The sequence below is a fragment of the Ammospiza nelsoni genome, chromosome 26, assembly GCF_027579445.1.
Source record: "Ammospiza nelsoni isolate bAmmNel1 chromosome 26, bAmmNel1.pri, whole genome shotgun sequence".
NCBI lineage: Eukaryota > Metazoa > Chordata > Aves > Passeriformes > Passerellidae > Ammospiza > Ammospiza nelsoni.
In genome coordinates, this window is record NC_080658.1 from 4,281,271 (window position 1) to 4,300,782 (window position 19,512).

Consider the following 19,512-nt stretch of genomic DNA (forward strand, 5'->3'; position numbering starts at 1 on the left):
GCCCTGTGCAGGGTTTGGACACTGATCAATATTGGCTGATAGCTGGATTATCAGGCAGGATCATCAGTCCCTTTTCTATCCCAATGCATATGGGTTGGGAGGGCCTGGCTGGCCAAGGAACCCCCTCAAAAATTTGGCTGAGGCTTCAGGAGTGAAGGGAATGTCCAGTGCCCATCTAGAGGTGGCCAAGGACCTCCATTTTTTGCTGTCCAAGGAGTTTGGTGAGCTCAGGAGTGAAGGGAATGCCCAGTGCCCACCTTGAGGGTGCTGCCCTGGGCACTGCCCAGGATCCCCAAACAGCTTCACTGCCACACAGCTGAGGTACCAGGGCACAGAGGAAGCCAAGGAGAGATTCCTGACCAGAGCTGAGACCTCCAAAACACAGAACAACCCCTCCTGCAAGTGCTGGAACACTCAGACCTGTCTGCTTCACAAGACCGTGAGGACCACAAGTGGTTCTCCTAAAAACTTGTTCATTACTGGATAGAACTCTGAAAATCCTGAACAGTTGGGCAAGGGGCTGTGTTAATAACAGTTCCCCATGAACTATGAGCATCTAAGAGGGGAAAAAACTGCTCAGCTGCACCCAGGCAGTGTCTGTTCCCCAAATTTAGCTCCCAGCATGTGTACAGAGCCTGGCACACTGATCAGGCATCAATCAAGGGATAACTTCCTCAGAGAGGCTGCCTGAGGGATGCTGCCCTCAGACATTAATGAAATCTGTGCCTGATTACAATAAAAATGGAATTTAGCTTGGAGTTTCACCAGGAAAGGACACAGGAATGCCACAGTGAGGGGGGTTTTACCTGCTGGCACTTCAGGTGTCCATGACTGATGTCACTCTCAGCCTTTCCTTGCCCAGATGACACATTCCTCCTCCCAGGAAAGCTGCCCACCCTCTGGACTCACCCCAAAAAAAAAAATTCCCTAAAGCATCAGTTCAGAAAAGAATCAGTTCACTGCTAACCTGGGCAGTGCCACCCTGAGCCAGCTGCACCCAAAGGCAGCAGGGCTGGTGGCAGCACACACAGAAAGGGCTCTAAAAACACTGAGGGAACCACTGGCATTGCTCCCTGTGGGAATTCTGTGGGAACAGCAGCTCAGTCTCACTCTGTGTGTGACCACTGGGACAGATTTAGAACAGGAAAAAGAAGAAAACAGGATCATCATTGTGCCATGTGGATCCAGGAGTTCCTTCATGTTCCAAATCCAACTTCAAATCCATCATTTCTGAGCTGGGGGTGTTCACCTGGAGAAGGGAAGGGCCTGGGGACAAGGGGGAATGGATTCCCACTGCCAGAAGGCAGAAATGGATGAGATATTGGGATAAATCCTTCCCTGGGAGGGTGGGCAGGCCCTGGCACAGGGTGCCCAGAGCAGCTGGGGCAGCCCCTGGATCCCTGGCAGTGTCCAAGGCCGGGTTGGACAGGGTTTGGAATCACCTGGGACAGTGGAAGGTGTCCCTGGGGGTGGCACTGTGGCTTTAAGGTCCCTCCCAACCCAACCCAACCCATTCCATGTTTCTGTGATTCTGTTTAGTTGGAGAAATCAGAGAAAGGTCAGAAATAGGGAATAACTTCCCAAAATAGATCCTTGGTAAAAACAAGAGAGGTTTTTAAATTCATAGCTGGTGTAGAGGGGATGAGGCAGAGACTGCTGCTCATCACTACAGAAACCAGGGAGCACAAGAAGGAATCTCAACTATCAAATAAACTGAAATAAAGGGGGTTTGCTCTCACCAACAGCTCAGCTGGACTCAGGCACGCACATTGCTAAGAATGGAAAGGTTTAACAAGGTTGAAAAGCACCAGGATGAGTTTCCAGAGGGCAGATCCATCAGCAATTTTTAGATAGCTCTGTTAAAATCTATTCCCAGGTCCCTGAACCACTGACGTGGCTGGGAGCTCCTCAGAACAGATGGCTACTCCTCAAAAGTGCTTCCAATTTCTAACAGCTCCACCCAAAAGATCCTGATTTTTCCCTGTTTTCCTCAAAAGAAGCCATGCCTTCAACTCCCTGCTTTAAACCTGACCCCTGGAAAGCAGCCACAGTGACCTGACAGGGCAGGAGTCCCTCGAGCTCCTCTAAATTTCAGAAACCCAACAAACAAGTGAGAACCCCCAGGGCAGCACTGCCTGCCCTAGGAATTATGGAGGGAGCAAGGAAAGCCAGCAAAGTGAAAAAGCTGCCCTCAGCCAGCTCCTCTGTGATGATTTCCTGAGATTTGTTCTGTTCCAGGATCCCAGGGTCATCCCACAGCACACAGCACAAGGTTCATGTACTGATCATGCAGTCCCATTTTCAGAAAAATTCACTTTTTTCCTCCTTCATTTCCACAGCAGCCATGGTGAAGGCAATGTGCCACGTGTTCAGCCCACAGAAAATCAGCATTCAAGCCAAACTCCCAAAAATCAGGCAGAACATGGGAGTAAACCACCAAGGAAGGAGGAACAGCTTGAGATCATTTGGTGTCACATTCACAACCAGGGCACTTCCAGCCCAGTTCTTCCATCACCAGAGATCACACACAGGCACAACCTTAGGCTGGATTAATACTGTCCATTTTTAAGCAAAATGCCTCAATTTGGAGCCCAGGATCCCTCTGTGCTTCTAGAAGAGGATGAGCCCTCTGCTGCAGGGTTTTACCTGACTGAAGGATGCTCTCATGCACACAATTGTGGGGCTTGAAGAAGCCTCTGGAACCAACTAAATTTTCCAGGATGGATTCCCCTTCCCCACATCCCTGCCAGGGGCAACCAGACCATGACACAGTTACAGACCCTGCTGAGAGCAGCCTCAACACTCAGTGGAGTCCCCAAGTACAGAATTTCAGCAAATCCAGCCAGCCCCAGGCCAGGGGAGCCTGAGCTCTGCTGGAACCAGGCCCTGGTGACACTGAGGTGCCTCTGTCACCCACCAGCTGCTCAGGACCCTTGTACACCTTTATCCTTGTGTTTGGGGTCGTGGGAATTCCTCCACAATTCCCCAGGTTTGTGCACAAAAAAGTAACATCACCGGTGACTGGAATTGCTTCCAGTTCACCCAGAGTGATGTGGGATCAGGAATGCATCTGGGATTGCATCAAACAAGATTATCCCCCTGTAACTTCCAAAGCCTTGCGTCCCAGTAAGAAAAGGGGCTGGGGAGCAGTGGAAGGACAGCTTCAGGAGTGGGTTTCCCTTCAAGAGAAGGGCTAGGGACTCTGGGAGTGATGGAAGGACATCCCCAGGCATGCATCTGACTTTTCAAGTGGGGCTGGGGGCTCAGGGAGTGATGGAATGGCAACCCCAGGAGAGGGTTCCCTTTGAGGGAAGGGGCTGGGGGCTCTGAGGGCAGTGGAAAAGCAGCCCCAGGAGAGGATCTCCCTTCAAGGAGAAGGGTTGGGGGCTCTGGGAGTGATGGAAGCACATCCCCAGGCATGAATCTGACTTTGCAAGTGGAGCTGGGGGCTCAAGGGTAGCCCCAGGAGTGGGTGTCCCTTGGAGGAAAGGGTTGGGGCTCTGGGATCAACAGAAAGGGCAGCCCCAGGAGCGGGTGTCCCTGGAAGGAAGGGGGCCCAGGGGCACTGGGTGTCCCCTGGAGGGAAGGGGCTGGGGGCTCAAGGGGCAGCCCCAAGGGCAGTGGGTGTCCCCTGGAGGGCTCCCTGCCCGGCACACATTCCCTGAGCCTGCCCAGCCCGCTGGGGATGCCGAGGTGCCTCCCTCCCTCCCCGCAGGCCGATTGTTGGAAGCAGCAGGGAGGCACATGTGAAACCTCTCTGGGGCTGGGCAGAGCCTGCAGGCCCCGTGTGACTGTGCATGTAGATGAAGCAGCCCCGGCCCTGGGAGCTGCTGCTGCTCAGTTCTCAGGGAAGGCTTTTTCTGCTGCCTGGCTCCCTGCTGAGCCAGCCCTTTTCAGCCTTTCCATCCCCCAGTCCCTGCTCCTGCACAACTTGATTGAATTAAAGACCCAGGAGAACGTGGGTTTATTTTCTCCTCTTCAAGGCACTGCAGAAAAGATTTTTAATTGGTTTAAAAAAAAATATGCTGAACAAAATGCAATGGTTTTCAGCCCTCTTGAAGCAGCAGTAACAGATAGCACTATTTAACACTGCTGAGTGGAACCACAAGCAGGAGCTGTGACTGGCAATTTAAAGCAAGCTCAGAGTGGTTTCTGGTTTATTTAAAGCCTAAAGTGTTTACCCTCAAAAGAAAACCAGAACCTGCAAGTGTTTGCCCTTCCCACACCACGTTCCAATAATGCAGCCTGGGAGGAAGAGTGGAGCCTGGGAGGCAGCTTCAATTCAACAGAGACACGCACCTCGGTGCATAATTAATAACATTTCATCCCAGAAATGCTTCTCTTCCACACAGAGCCTGCAGTGATGGCAGGGAGCTGCTTGCACATCAAGAATATCCCTGCAAGTGACGTGTGACACCCCAGCGAATTCATAATCTGGGCCACAGCAGTGGTGACAGGACAAGGGGGAACAGCAGGGACAGATGGATATTGGAAGGAAATTCTTCCATTTTCTGCAATAGAATTCCCAGAGAAGCCCTGGATCCCTGGAAGTGCAGGGGTGGAATGAGATTGGCTGTAAGATCCCCCTCAATCCAAAGATTCTTTGAAATCAGCTCAGAATTTCAGGTGCCCCCACAAGTGAAGCAAAGGGTAAAAGGCATTGTCCCCTCAAGAATTCCTCTCAGCACATAATTTTTACATGGAATGATGCTAAATCATGATCCCAATCCCACAGAAACCCAAAGTGCTTTGTCCCCATGCAGGTCAGTGCCACTGATGCACTTAGAGCCTGTATCTGCATCCCAAATTCCAGTAACCCCTGATATCAGCCATTCCCTCCAAAAAAATTGCTCCTGAAGAAAACTTTGTAATCTCAGAGGGAACTTGGAAGGTGTTGATCAACCCTCAGGATTATTTCCTGAGGGTTAGGTTTTGATCAACCCTCAGGATTATTTCCATCATGGGTTCCTTACCTGTGTTCAAAACCCTCAAAGATTCTTTGTGTCAAAATCCAAGAATTCCTCTCAGCACATCATTTTTACATGGAATGATGCTGAACCATGATCCCAATCCCACAGAAACCCAAAGTGCTTTTCCCCATGCAGGTCAGTGCCACTGATGCACTTAGAGCCTGTATCTGCATCCCAAATTCCAGTAACCCCTGATATCAGCCATTCCCTCCAAAAAAAAAACTGCTCCTCAAGGCACCCTGTAATCTCAGAGGGGATTTGGAAGGTGTTGATCAACCCTCAGGATTATTTCCTAAGGGTTAGGTCTTGACTAACCCACTAACCCTATTTCCATCATGGGTTCCTTACCCGAGTTCAAAACGCCCAAAGAGTCTTTGTGTCCAGATCCAACATTTTTACAGTAAAGTGTCACAGCAGAAAAAGCTTTCCCTGCACAACTCAATTTCTTACACACAGCTGTGGGTTTTTAAATGCCCAAGATCCCCACATGCCATGGCTATGCCAGGCAATTCACTACAAACACACCAGGAAGAGCCAGAATTGCCAGAGCAGGGCAGCCCAAAGTCCTGATTCCCACAAAGCCAACAATGGACACTTAAAAAAGAAAAAAAAAAGCAAAAAAACTCCACATGATCAATCAACCAGTGACATTTCCTCAGCAAACTCAGTCCTCTCTACCCTCCAACAATTTATGGCTTAAGCCACCATAATATTGGCTGTCAAGGCAGAGTCTCCCAGCCCCCAGGGCATTTCAAACCTGCTGAGCACAAATCTCTGCAACAAGTGCAAACTTGGCAAACATCTGTGAGCTGCAGCCTGTGTGAGCCCCAGGTGCCACCCAAAGGGCAGGAAACTGAAAAAGCTGCCCTCAGCCAGCTCCTCTGTGATGATTTCCTGAGATTTGTTCTGTTCCAGGATCCCAGGGTCATCCCACAGCACACAGCACAGGGTTCATGTGTTGATCATGCAGTCCCTTTTTCATAAAATTCACTTTTTCCATCCCTAATTTCTACAGCAGCCATGGTGAAGGCAATGTGCCACGTGTTCAGCCCACAGAAAATCAGCATTCAAGCCAAACTCCCAAAAATCAGGCAGAACATGGGAGTAAACCACCAAGGAAGAAGGAACAGCTTGAGATCATTTGGTGTCACATTCACAACCAGGGCACTTCCAGCCCAGTTCTTCCATCACCAGAGATCACACACAGGCACAGCCTTAGGCCTGGATTAATCCTGTCCATTTTTAAGCAAAATGCCTCAATTTGGAGCCCGGGATCCCTCTGTGCTGACAGAGGGACAGAACACAGGTGTGGTCCTGCTCTTCTGCCTTCTAGAAAAGGGATGAGCCCAGAGCTGAGCCCTCTGCTGCAGGTGTTACCTGACTGAAGGATGCTCTCCTTCAGCAGCAGCAGCACACATCCAGGATGCAATGGGCAAATGGACAATTTAATACTTTAAGTTCATTTGAAATCAAGTTCTGTTTTCCCCACTGATTTTTGGGAACAGCAGGTCAGAGATTACAGGAGATGAGGGGACCAGGAATGGCTGTGCTGCTGCAAGCATGAGATAGAATTTGGATGCTGTTGTGTTACAGGCTTCACGTGGCCTAGAAACTGAGAAAATCTTTGTTCTCCCAGGCTGACACTCACACAGGCCTGTGGCATTACAATTTAGTTCAAAGTGCTGGATTTGAAAGGTCTTTTCACCAAACTCTCTAATGAAAACAACACACACACACTCCTGTGCCAGGATATTAAACATGACAAAAAAACTGACTTCACCCACACTGAGCTTCTGTGCTTTTTCCTGACACCAACTTTCAAGGTGTTCTTGTTAGGATGTTATTTATTCATGCAGATCTCTGACACACAGAGCAGAAAGGCAGTGAAGGACAGGAAAATGGCAAACAAGAAAGGAGCTGCAGAACCCTCAGCACTTGTGATGCTCCTAAATCTCATCAAGCCACAAAGTGCAAACAGACAGGATCAGCATGAGAGACAAGATCTTAAGCTCCCCTCAATCACTGTAATTAACACCTGATCATTTCAAGTTAAGAGCAAATTAAACCCCTGACAAGCACAATCACAGATTACACAGAACTCGATCTATAAATAGGGAGGGAGCACATGGCTGAGCCAGGGCTGGCACAATTCAGCTTAACATGGTGAAGGTTAAACTCCTTTCCTCAATCAGTATTTTTAGGACTAAGAGCAGAAGATCCAGCCCCCAGTAATCAGATATTTCAAGCTGAATCCCTTGTGGTTATCCTAGAAATGTCCAAGTGAATGAGGAGCAGCAGGCTGGGATTAAAGTGGCTGATTCAGACAAAGCATTAACAGCACTGGCAGCTCTGAGGCAGCCACAGAGCTCCCACTGCCCATTCCTGCAGGGACAGGGACAGGGACAGCTCCCAATGTCCATCCCTGCAGGATCAGCTCCCACTGTCCATTCCTGCAGGAACAGGAACAGGGACAGGGACAGCTCCCACTGTCCCATCCCTGCAGGATCAGGGACAGGGACAGCTCCCAATGTCCATCCCTGCAGGGACAGGGACAGGGACAGGGACAGCTCCCAATGTCCATCCCTGCAGGAACAGGGACAGGGACAGAGACAGCTCCCAATGTCCATCCCTGCAGGATCAGCTCCCACTGTCCATTCCTGCAGGGACAGGGACAGGGACAGGGACAGGGACAGGGACAGGGACAGGGACAGCTCCCACTGTCCATCCCTGCAGGAACAGGGACAGGGACAGAGACAGCTCCCAATGTCCATCCCTGCAGGATCAGCTCCCACTGCCCATTCCTGCAGGAACGGGGACAGGGACAGCTCCCACTGTCCCATCCCTGCCTTACCTGAGGTGGGGCTTTCTTCAGCAGCACCAGAAGGGCTTGCAAAACCAGGTTGGAAAATCGAGGTCCAATTGGGACATAATCTGAAAGGAAAAATTCATTTTAATATCCATGGAGCAGGTGCATATTTAATCCATTTCACTGCAGCAAAAACAGTTCAATGCTCCTGCAATAAATGGTTCCAGATAATTTCCAGTTTGCAATGTTTCAATATTGCAAATGCATCAATATTTCTGCAGCAGCCAGCACAGCTCTCCCTCCTCCTGACTCACCTAAAAGTCGCTCAATGTCGTCCACAACAACACAGCTGAGCTGGGACTTGTAGGCATCATCAAAGATCTGAAACACAGTGAAATATCTCAGAGTTAAACCTCAGCCACAGGACTGGGACAGCCACAGCTGGGCCTGCTGATGTGGGTTCAGCTGAACACAGCAGCACTGAGAGGAATAATCTGAGAATGAAACAGGTGGGGAATGAGGGATCAGGCTCCCTGCAGGCAGTAAACCACTGCCATCTCCACAAATTTGGTTTATTTATTCATTTACTGCCCTGAGGCTCACTGTAATCCAGGGAGAAACCAGCACCATTCCTGTGTTTTAGGAGCTGGGGCAACACTGATAATGTGACACACACACACAGAACCTGCCCAGCTGTGACACAGCTGTGAAGCTTTTCTCCTCAGGCTACTGGGCACTGTGCAGAGCAGCCCTGCAGGGAGAAGGGACTGACCCAGGGCTGGATCTCAGCCCCAGAACAGCCCTGCAGGGAGAAGGGACTGACCCAGGGCTGGATCTCAGCCCACTCACTCTTCCTGGAGCAGCTCTGGGTGTGAGCAGGAGGCAGCACTAAGGACAGCAGGTTTGCTTCCAGCAAACCCTGATTCCAGTGAATCCAAAGGCTCCTTTTGGAACCCAAGTCACAAACTGGATCTCCACTGCTTCTCCTAAGAACTTTACTTCCCTTACAAACTCTACAGCTCTGCACCAATGTGATCAGAGTAACATTCAGTTCACATTCAGTACCATTTCCAGGAAATGAAAATGTTCCACTCATTCATATACCCTGGGTGCCCAGGTTGTTAAACCTCGTGTTTCAATAAAAACCCCACCTCAGAGCAGGTCCCAGTCCCACTCAGGCAGGATCTGCCCTCCCCAGGTGCAGCCCTAAGCCCTTCCTGGCTCCCCATCCACAGGCAGAGCTCCAGCCCTGGTCAGCCCAGATCTGTTCTGCTGCAGTTTGGCAGGATCTCACACCAGAATTGAGAATTGAGACACTCAATGCCACAAAAACATTGGGACAGGAGTCTGGTGTGACAGGACAGGAAGGAATGCGTTAGGTGAGATATTGGGAATTAGAAATTCTTCCCTGTGAGGGTGAGGGGACCTGGCACAGCTGGGGCTGCCCCTGGATCCCTGGCAGTGCCCAAGGCCAGGTTGGACAGGGATTGGAGCCACCTGGGACAGTGGAAGGTGTCCCTGCCATGGCAGGGGTGGCACTGGGTGGCCTCCCAACCCAATCCATTCCACAATTCTATGATACATTCAACCTTATAAATAAATATATATAAATGCAGGATTTCCAGACCTAGAAAGAGCAGAAAACCATCCCAAGGATAATTCACCTTTCCCTGCAGGAGAGAACCCAGAACTGGGCTGTCACCAGGCACAGGGGGTGACACACACTTACCTTCTTCATGGCCTGGCACTTGGCTGTCTCAGAAAACCCAATCATCTTATCAGGAGAGCAGATCTTGATAAAGGGGAAGTTGGATTCCTCTGCTATTTTTGCTGCTAAAGCAGTCTTCCCACTGTGGGGGGGGCCTGCAGCAAAGGACAAACAAGGAATAAACAAGGGAGGAAACATCTCTGACAATGCTCAGTGTGAATGATACCAAGGGTATGTTTATAATTCCATCCAGAGGCATCTGCAGTGTGAAATGAATGTTTTTCCTGCTTGCAGAAGGAACACATTAACTCCTGCTGCAACCCAACCCTCCACATGAAGGCAATTAATGGAACTGCTTGAGTATATGCAGAATGATTTGCCATGACACAAAATATGGCATTACACTTTCTGTAGGAGCAGCCATGGCATCAAAATGTGTTTAGGATAAATTTCTTGAGCTTTTGTGCTGCCTCAGCATGATTTCTGCTGGCACCTTGGCAAACAAGCCAGCAGCAGGCACACTGAATTTATTATTTTACTGTTATTTGGCTGAATTCAGGATAATTCAGAGACCAAAGGCACACCTGAATCCATGCAGCCAACATGAATCAGTTGGGAAGGATGGAAAAAATTGCTGGGCAGTAACACAAGGAATTACTCAGGGTTAACTCCAAAGCTACAGAGGTAATGCATCTTTTTGGACTTTGGGAAAGGAAAAAGGGAAGGGATAAATAACAAATACTATTCCAATATAACAAATTCTCTTCCAAAACCTCTAACACAAATACTGGAAGCAGTTTCCAATATCTGAAAACTCTCCTTAGGCAGTCTGGATAGAGGAAATCACCTTTAACTGACAGAAACACCCAAATGTGGCTGCTTGAACTCAGCTAATTGCACTGATGAGCTCTCCAGTGACTTCAAAGAGAATTCAGACAACTGACTCAGCTAGAGACATCTCCACTGTAAACCAGCCAAATTCAGGTTACTCACTGGGTACATTTGGGTTATTTAGTGGGTACATTTGGGTTATTCACTGGGCACATTTTGGGTTATTTAGTTAGTACATTTTGGTTATTTAGTGGGTACATTTGGGTTCTTCACTGGGTACTTTTTGGTTTTTTAGTGGGACATTTTGGTTATTCACTGTGTACATTTGGGTTTTTCACTGGGCACATTTTGTTTATTCACTGGGCACATTTTGGGTTATTTATTGAGTACATTTGGGTTATTTAGTGGGACGCTTTGGTTATTCACTGGGTACATTTTGGTTATCTAGTGGGTACATTTGGGTTGTTCACTGGGTACATTTGGGTTGTTCACTGGGTACATTTGGGTTATCTAGTGGGACATTTTGTTTATTCACTGGGTACATTTGGGTTCTTCACTGGGCACATTTTGGTTCTTCCCAGGGCACATTTGGGTTATTTAGTGGGTACCTTTGAGTTATTCACTGGGTACATTTTGCTTATTCACTGGCCACATTCCCTTCTCCCTTGTTCCAATCAAAGGATCCCTTTAGCTGAGCAGTTTTAACACCCAAACCAATTTCACCCAAGCAAACTCAAAGAGCCCAGCTCCATTTCTCCCCCAGGGTGTTTCCTGCAGGTTCAGGGTGTCAGAGGTTGGCAGAGCAGCCTCCAGAGGCATTCCCAGGTGTTTTTTCCCCAGCTGTACCTTCCAGCAGCACGCTGACCAGGGGAGTGCGGTCGCTGTTCTTGGTCTGCTGCACCAGCAGCTCCCCATCATCCAGCACCCTCGTCACTGGGTCCCCCCACTTGATGATGCCATTCATGATGTAGCTGGCATAGTCCTCCTGGTTGGTTCCAAATGCCTGTAGAAGACAGGGAATACTTTTTTTACCACATAATTTTTCATCCCATTGAAAAATCGTGAAATAATTAAACCAAAATGACCAGGAGGAAGGTTCTGAGAAGTGAGACAGTCACAGCCCCTGGTGACTCACAGCATTCCAACATTCAGAGGGCTGAACACAGGTGGAGACCAGGCATGTTCAGAATCATCTTTTCATAGGCCCTCACAAGCAGTTCCAGTCAGTGCAAGTTGCCAGTGGGTTCTGACTCCACACTGTGCAGAGACAATTCTCAGAAATGAGGTTTAAACCTCCTCCTACAGCCCAGGGTAGAGCTGTCATTGCAGCTCCAAGAATGGCCAGGTCAGTCCCCATCCCTGCCTCCACCTGTGTGAATTCTCTCTCCCAGAGGACACCCAAAATTCCTTGGCATCCTGTGCATTGACATCCTTCCAAATGCAGATCTCCACTGGTGACCTTTGTCTTTATACCCCCAGGAAATGAAGTGGCCAAAAAGTGGACAAGGAGAAGAAACCCCCAGCTGTCCTTTACCTGTTCTAGCTCTCTTTATGACTCTCTGAGCAGCAACAGAGAGCTCAGAGCTCTTCACACGCCAGCCCATGGGTCACCACTGCTGTGTGACCCCAAGGGAAGTGTCCTTCCCTCCCATCTGACTGCTCTGGTGGCTGCTCCTGCAGCCCCACAGTCCCCACTTACTGGTTTGATGTCATTCTCCAAGGATGCAAAGAAGTCTCCTCTGGTCACTCGCAGGCTCTCTGCCTTCTCCATGTCCACCTCCACTTTGTTGCTGGCCTAGAAAGGCAATAAAGGCCACACTGTGGGGTCAATAATAAAAATCTTCCTGTGAGGGCATTTGCTGGGTCCTCCTGGAGCCACTCAGGGCAGCTGTCCCACCCCACTGTGATATTTTCTGGAAAATTTCCTTGCCAGGATTTTTCTCCTGAGAAGCTGAAAAGCCTCAGAAAAGAAATGGAAACAATAATTATCTGATTGCTTGGAATGTGGTTTGGAGGTTGCTTCCCAACAGGTTCATCTTTGATTGGTCTCATGTAAATTGTTTTTTAATTAATTACCAATCCCAGTCCAGCTGTGTCAGACTCTGGTCAGTCACAAGATTTTATTATTCATTCTTGTTTAGCCTTCTGATGTCTCCTTTCTCTTTCTTTAGTATAGTTTTAGTCTATCATTTTCATATAATATAATATCATTTCATTTCATTTAACATAATTTTGTATAATTTCATATAATTTCACATAAGATAATATAATACGATATATAATATAATATAATACGATATATAATATAATATAATACAATATAATATAATATAATATATAAATTTTAATATCATTTCATGTAATATGATATTATATATTATATATACTATAATTATATTATATTATATTATATTATATTATATTATATTATATTATATTATATTTATAATAAGTGGGGTCAGTGTGGGACTGACCTCAGCCCAGTTCAAACTTCTAGAACTTACTGGGATTACACAGATACCCTTTGGAGAAGGGAAACTAAGACAAATAAATTACATTTAACCCTCAGAGATGTGTCTCAGACATTCCCCTCCAACAGGGACCTGTAAGAACAGAGTGCACCAGAGCATGGGAAGGAAAAATAACAATAAAAATAATGACATGGGGCTTGTCTAGAGGAGCTGCATTTGCAAGCACAGGACCCCAGCCTGGGCAATCCTACTGTGCCAGAGCATGGCTGAAATGAGAATCCCTTCTCCCAAAAACACCACCAAGCACAAACACACAGCCAAATCAAAAACTGAGGGAATCTTTAGTACAGATAATCACTCTTCTGTTTTGCAGAGGGAGATGAAAGCACCTGAAACACTCAATAAATTCCTGAAGTTGTGTGCACACTTAAAACCAGGAGGGCTCTTACCTCCCCAGCCTTTAATGAGCTCATGCTTTAATTTTTCACACACACACTTTGAGAGATGATTTAAACTCTTGTTTAAATGATTCAGAAGACAATGCCCCTTCATTTTCCATTTGTGCTCTGGTTTCTCACAGGTGCTTCTGAAAACTAGGTCAGGCCTGTGATGTATATTTTAAGTTTTCAGTACTTGCAGGAAAGAATAAAGTATTTTACTGCTTCATTTAGCTAAAAGCAATTTCAGAATAAAGAACATTACCCAAAATTACTATGTCAAAGTGTCTGAAAAGCAAAACAACACGAGGCCATTTCCCATGTGGAAAACACAGGCATAACATTGCTGAGATGTGGATCACAAAGCACCCCAGAGGAGGGGACTGCTCTTTCACATTTGCACATTGCCATCTCCCCTTTTCCCACATGATTTCTGGGCACAACAGGGAATAGATCAAACACCAACGCTCCCCAAACGCACCCTAAACTCCAGCACTGAGAAAACATCAGCTATAAGCAAAATTAATTATTTAAGGAAAATGTTTTGCCTGCAAAGGGAAGAATCCAGAAGTGCTGATTTTTTTTTAAGGCAGAGCACAAGAAAATGAGAAAGTGATGATGTTTGTGGTTTTCTGCTATATGAAACAATAACTTTTAACTTGTCAAGTACTGTGGTTATACAAGACTAATTAGCAGGAAGAGTAATTTTTCCTTTCGAAAGAGCACTCCCAGGAGACACAAATGTCTAAGCAGCAAATGATTTCTCACTTAAATGAAAGTGTGATTTGCTCTCCTCACATTTGAGGCTGAGCAGATTCTTACAGTCCCTCTGCTGTGGGATTGATGTCCTGGGCTTTTCCTGCAGGAGCTGCCCCCAGTCCTGGCCAGGGGAGCAGGGCTGAGCCTCAGGCTCCTTCCTCACCACCTCATCATCTCATATTTCAACACCACTGAATACTGAGCTTTGCCTGTGCCTTCCCAGCCCTGACATTTCACGGCCCTGCAGCCAGAGGGATGGGAGGGCAGGGAGGTGTTCCCTGAGAGCTGAGGGATTTGGGAAGGCTGCATGAACCAGAGGATGTGGGGTGATCACCATGCCAGCCCTTATCTGCAGTGGAAGGTTTTGTACAAAACCCTCTGAATTGGGATTTGGAGCAGAGGATTCCTTCCAAGGCTGCAACACTTCTCCACACAAAGCACATCTCCTCTGCCTTCTGGTTCTTGCAGAGGAAACAGTGAGGAGCCATCCCCACTCCCTGATCCCAGCACACTCTCCATAACCCTTCTCCATCCTTTTTCAGGCTCAGGAATCCCAATTTAACCATTTCTCCAAAGAAAACCCTCCTGTACCTCTGACCCCTTGCTGCCATCCACACCCTGGTTCCAGCACAATCCAAGCACACCAGGGATTTCATCACAGCCTCACTTTTGCTCTTCATCTCTCCTGGTAAATTCTAACCTTGCTATTTTGCTGTTTCCACCGACAAGCACTGAGCTGGGATTTCCAGACCATTCCAGCTCCAAGAACTTGACCCCAGCTGATGGCCAGGTCAGTCCCCATCCCTTCACCTCTCTGAATTCTCTCTCCCACAGGACACCCAAAATTCACTGCCATCCTTCCAAATGCCCCCTGCACACCTCCACCTTTGTCTTTATGTCCCCAAACCAGCTCTGAGGTTGTAACCTCCCCCTCCTCACAGAACATTTATCAACACATTGAGCTGCTCAGGCTCCAGCAGAGCCTCCCTAGAAATGGCTGTTCTAATTCCCACCTCATCTCCGGGGTCCAATGCACAAACTGTGCTCAAGACTTTCAGTTTTTGGCAAAACATCCTCAAAAACCACCCCTTCAAGCTGTGCAAGAGGCACCTGGAGGGCAGGAGGGGGAAGAGGGAATTGAGAATGAAAGAAAAGCACAGGGAAAAAGTGAATTTCATCTCCTAAGGTACACAGATAGGCTCCTTTCCATTTGGAGGTAAACATTCCATATTCCAAACAGAATTATTTTCCTTTTTTTGCCCCAGTAGAAGACTGACCTTGATGTGTCTGTTCATGGCAGTGGACTGAGCAGCTCGAACCAAACCTTCCAGCTCAGCACCACTGAAGTTCTTGGTCTCCACTGCCAGCTCTGCAATGTCCACATCCTCAGCCAGCAGCTGGTGCTCCCTCATCCTCACTGTGTGGATGTGCAGGATCTGGAACCGGCCCTTCTCATCTGGCAGGCCTGGGATGGGGGGAAAAAACCACAAAAACCCTGAGAACATCACTGCAAACCCCCTGACCCTCCCCTCAGTGTCGTCACTGTCACATTTTCTGAAAAATCCCTTTGCCAGGATTTCTTCTCCTGGGAAGCTGAGAAGCCTCAGGGAAAAATGAAAACAATATTATCTGATTGATTCTCCTGTGTTTTGCTGCTTTGGAATGTGGTTGGAGAGTGTTTATCCAACAGGTGCTTGTTTGATTGGTTTCATGTGAATTGTTTTAATTTAATGACCAACCACAGCCCAGCTGTGTCAAAGCTCTGGAGACAGTCACAAATTTTTCATTGTTATCTTGTTAAGCCTTCTGTCTGTATCCTCTCTTTCTCTCCTTTAGTACAGTATAAATTCATATCATATCATATCAGCCTTCTAAGAACATGGAGTCACATTCATAATTTCCTTCCCTCGTCTGGGGACCCCAAAAATCCCACACAGTGTCCCCTCCTTCCAAGGCCCCTTCTCACCATAAGCAGCTTCACTCACAACCTTCACTGACCAAATTCTGATCTCAAATGCAAAGTCAGTGATTTGTTCTCATGAATCTAAGATGATCTGGGCTTATTTTCTTAACAAAGCCTACAAGATCAGATATTCCCTAATTTACCCTCACTGGGTGTGCACAAAGGTCCCTTTCTAGTTACTGACAGACAGCTGCTTTTCCAGTGCCAGATGAAAAGGCAAATCAAGTTCTTGGTCCACTTTTAGTTCACCCAGTGCTCTTGCCTCTCCTTCCTGCAATTTCCACCCAGGAATGATCTGTACCATTATTTGCCTCCTTTCCTTCACACAAGTATTCAGGGTCCTGCCTGCCCACCCTGCTGGGCAGAAATTCAGATCAAGTTTATCACTAGGGAAGTCCAAACTGGTGCTTTATTGGTCTGATTTAATTGATGCAGGAATTTCAGCTGAGCCATGCTGGGGATTGCTCACATTAGGATCTGTATTTGCTTTGCTGCTGTGGGTCCATGGAGCTGAGGAAAGGGGCTCTTACCAATCTCCATCTTCACCTCCAGCCTCCCTGGCCTCAGCAGGGCCTCATCAATCAGGTCAGGTCTGTTGGTCATCCCTGGAGTCAAAGATAAAACAAAACAGTTATCTGAGCTGCCTGAGTGGGTTTACAGCCCACAGAGGTAGGGAGACACTCAAAGAGTCCCAAGAAAACAGACAGAAGGCACTCCTCTTCTGGAATGCTCAGGGAGAGTCAGGGCAACAGGGATCAAACCTGTTCCTGTGGCTCTGTCTGCCTGTCCTGGGGCTCCTGCAGCAGGACAAGCACAGCAGGAGCAGCCCCAATCCCCCCCAGGCTGATAAATCAATTCTATCAATCCTTACAAGTTCCCCTAAAGCATGAAACCCTCCTTATCAAAAACTAAACAAGGAAATTGCTGAAAGCAGCAATATCTGCCAACCACAGCAGCATCTCCCTTTAAACCTGCTCCAACAGCAGCCTGAGCTGACCAAACCCCAGCCCTCAGGACAGAGCAAACCCCACCTACCAATGACCAGGATGTTGTTGAGCTGCTCCACACCATCGATTTTGGACAGCAGCTGGTTCACCACGGTGTCGTGCACGCCCGTGCTGCCAGCCATGCTGCCCCTCTGCTTGCAGATGGCATCAATCTCATCAAAAATGATGATGTGCACCCCACTGTTGGCTCCAAGCTGGGGGAGAGAGGACAGGAGTGTCACCAGATTCCAAAATCAACACCAAGCTTAGCCACACAGACACAGAGTTGTATTTGCAGGAAGAAACGATGAATCTGACTCCATGGCCTCAGAAGGATAATGTATTATTTTATGATATTACATTATATTAAAGAATGCTGTACTAAACTGTACTAAAGAATACAGAAAGGATACCTACAGTAGGCTAAAAAGATAATAATGAAAACTTGTGACTCCTTCCAGAGTCCTGACACAGCTTGGCCCTGATTGGCCAAAGAGTGAAAACAACTCACACCAGAAACCAATGAAACAATCACCTGTGGGTAAACAATCTCCAAACACATTCCACATGAGCAAAACACAGGAGAAGCAAATCAGATAATTTTTGTTTTCATTTTTCTCTGAGGCTTCTCAGCTTCCCAGGAGAAAAACCCTGGGTGAAGAGATTTTTCAGAAAATGTGAATGTGACAGACACAGCATTGAGAGTCCCTGTGTGCTCAGTATCACATCTCTGTGTGTCTCACCCCTCTCTAGGGGAACATCCTGCCCATTTCCAAATCAGGGAACTCAGGGGGCTCTGCTCAAACTCAGAACTTTGCAGCTGCACAGGTTTTAGGGAAGAGCACAAGGCTGAGCAAGCCAAGCAAAGGCCAGAGCTCAAAAGGCCCCAGCACTCAGCACCTGGGAAAGGGACAGGTACCAGGGACAGGGAACAAGGCCTGTCTGTGGAAAGAGGGAACACCCCAGGCTGCACTGAACTTGGTAAATCCCCAGCTTGCCAGAGCAGCTTTGTTGATAATGTTTTTAAGGAGCCCAGTCAGCCCCAGCACTGCCATTTCCAGGTTCACTCAGGGGTGAGGCAGTTGCAGCTGCTAAGAGAACAGGATACTTTTTGTGACTGCATTATGAAGCTTTTCCCCTTCAAATTCCACCTCTAAAACATCTTTTGTGGCCAGGGCAGCCCATGTTATCACTGGGTGCATGTGCTGGGCCTGGCAATCTGCCCCAGACACAGGCAGCACAATGCCAACCTTTGGGAGACCTTTTTAATCTCCCAGCTGTCATCGGGCCCAGCCCCTGCAGCCAATATTGAGTGGATTTTCACAGGTGTGTTACTGCCAAGGCAAAGCAGCTCCCAGAGATGCAGCAGCCACCAGGAGATTGCTCACATGGGTCTGTGTTACCACACAGAGCTGATTGACTGACTAATAAACCTTCTGCTGAAGAAATGAGATTATTTCAAGTCACCACCAAAACCTGAGTCTTGTGAGCTGATCAAAATTAAGGGATCATTTGCTAATGACTTCTAAAAAGACTTCCCTGTATTTAACTGTGACTGGCCTGACATTTGATTTTATTTATCAGAAAAATCTATCAAGATCAAGTGATCAACAGCAGAGAAAAATTACCATAGCACACATGAAAGAAGTATTTACACCAGGAAACTAAAGATTGGGGTTTTGAAAGCCAGCTAAAGCAATGGATAAAAAACATCACTGGAAAAAAACAGAATCTTTATATTCACTTCCAGTTTCAAAGATCTTTAGTTTCAAGACATTATTCTCATCCATTAGTTTTCTGCTGAGAAAAATTAACCATGTATAGGTTATAACACTTCAAGTGCTGTAACATACCAATATGCCTGCAACCCAAAAACCTGAAAGCTTATGTGCCAGCTTAATTTAGTAAGAAAAATCCAAGCAATGGATAAAAAACATCACTGGAAAAAACAGAATCTTTATATTCACTTCCAGTTTCAAAGATCTTTAGTTTCAAGACATTATTCTCATCCATTAGTTTTCTGCTGAGAAAAATTAACCATGTATAGGTTATAACACTTCAAGTGCTGTAACATACCAATATACCTGCAACCTAAAAATCTTAAGGCTTATGTGCCAGCTTAATTTAGTAAGAAAAAACCAAGCAATGGATAAAAAACATCACTGGAAAAAACCAGAATCTTTATATTCACTTCCAGTTTCAAAGATCTCTAGTTTCAAGACATTATTCTCATCCATGAGAAAAATTAACCATGTATTGATTATAGTAAGTGCTGTAACATACCAATATGCCTGCAACCTAAAAACCTCAAAGATTATGTGCTAGCTTAATTTAGTAAGAAAAATCCAATTAGATTCAATTATGTCTCTCCTACAAAAAAAAAAAAAAAAAAAGAAAAAGACTAAAAACATAGGAAAATTTGCACAATCTGAGTTTTAGGGAGCCCAGCTGCCTTTTCCAGCTTCCAAGGCTGTTTTCACAGCTGACAGTCAGTCTCTCCTGGTCTGTCACTGTTACATTTTCTGAAAAATCCCTTCACCAGGATTTTTTCTCCTGGGAACCTGAGTGGCCTCAGAGAAAA

General features: G+C 47.0%; 1 protein-coding gene across 2 annotated transcripts in view; it reads right to left on the reverse strand.

Moving 5' to 3' along the window:
• The window catches only part of NSF (N-ethylmaleimide sensitive factor, vesicle fusing ATPase), a 73,160-nt gene that overhangs the window by 8,184 nt on the left and 45,464 nt on the right, over window positions 1–19,512 (reverse strand). For both annotated transcript variants that reach the window (XM_059489367.1, XM_059489368.1), the window contains exons 10-17: window positions 16,981–17,146; window positions 16,476–16,550; window positions 15,260–15,447; window positions 12,015–12,110; window positions 11,162–11,318; window positions 9,506–9,639; window positions 8,091–8,157; window positions 7,822–7,901 (exon numbers count right to left, since the gene is read on the reverse strand). In XM_059489367.1, the coding sequence (XP_059345350.1) occupies window positions 7,822–7,901; window positions 8,091–8,157; window positions 9,506–9,639; window positions 11,162–11,318; window positions 12,015–12,110; window positions 15,260–15,447; window positions 16,476–16,550; window positions 16,981–17,146 (963 nt within the window). The remainder of the gene's footprint in view (window positions 1–7,821; window positions 7,902–8,090; window positions 8,158–9,505; window positions 9,640–11,161; window positions 11,319–12,014; window positions 12,111–15,259; window positions 15,448–16,475; window positions 16,551–16,980; window positions 17,147–19,512) is intronic.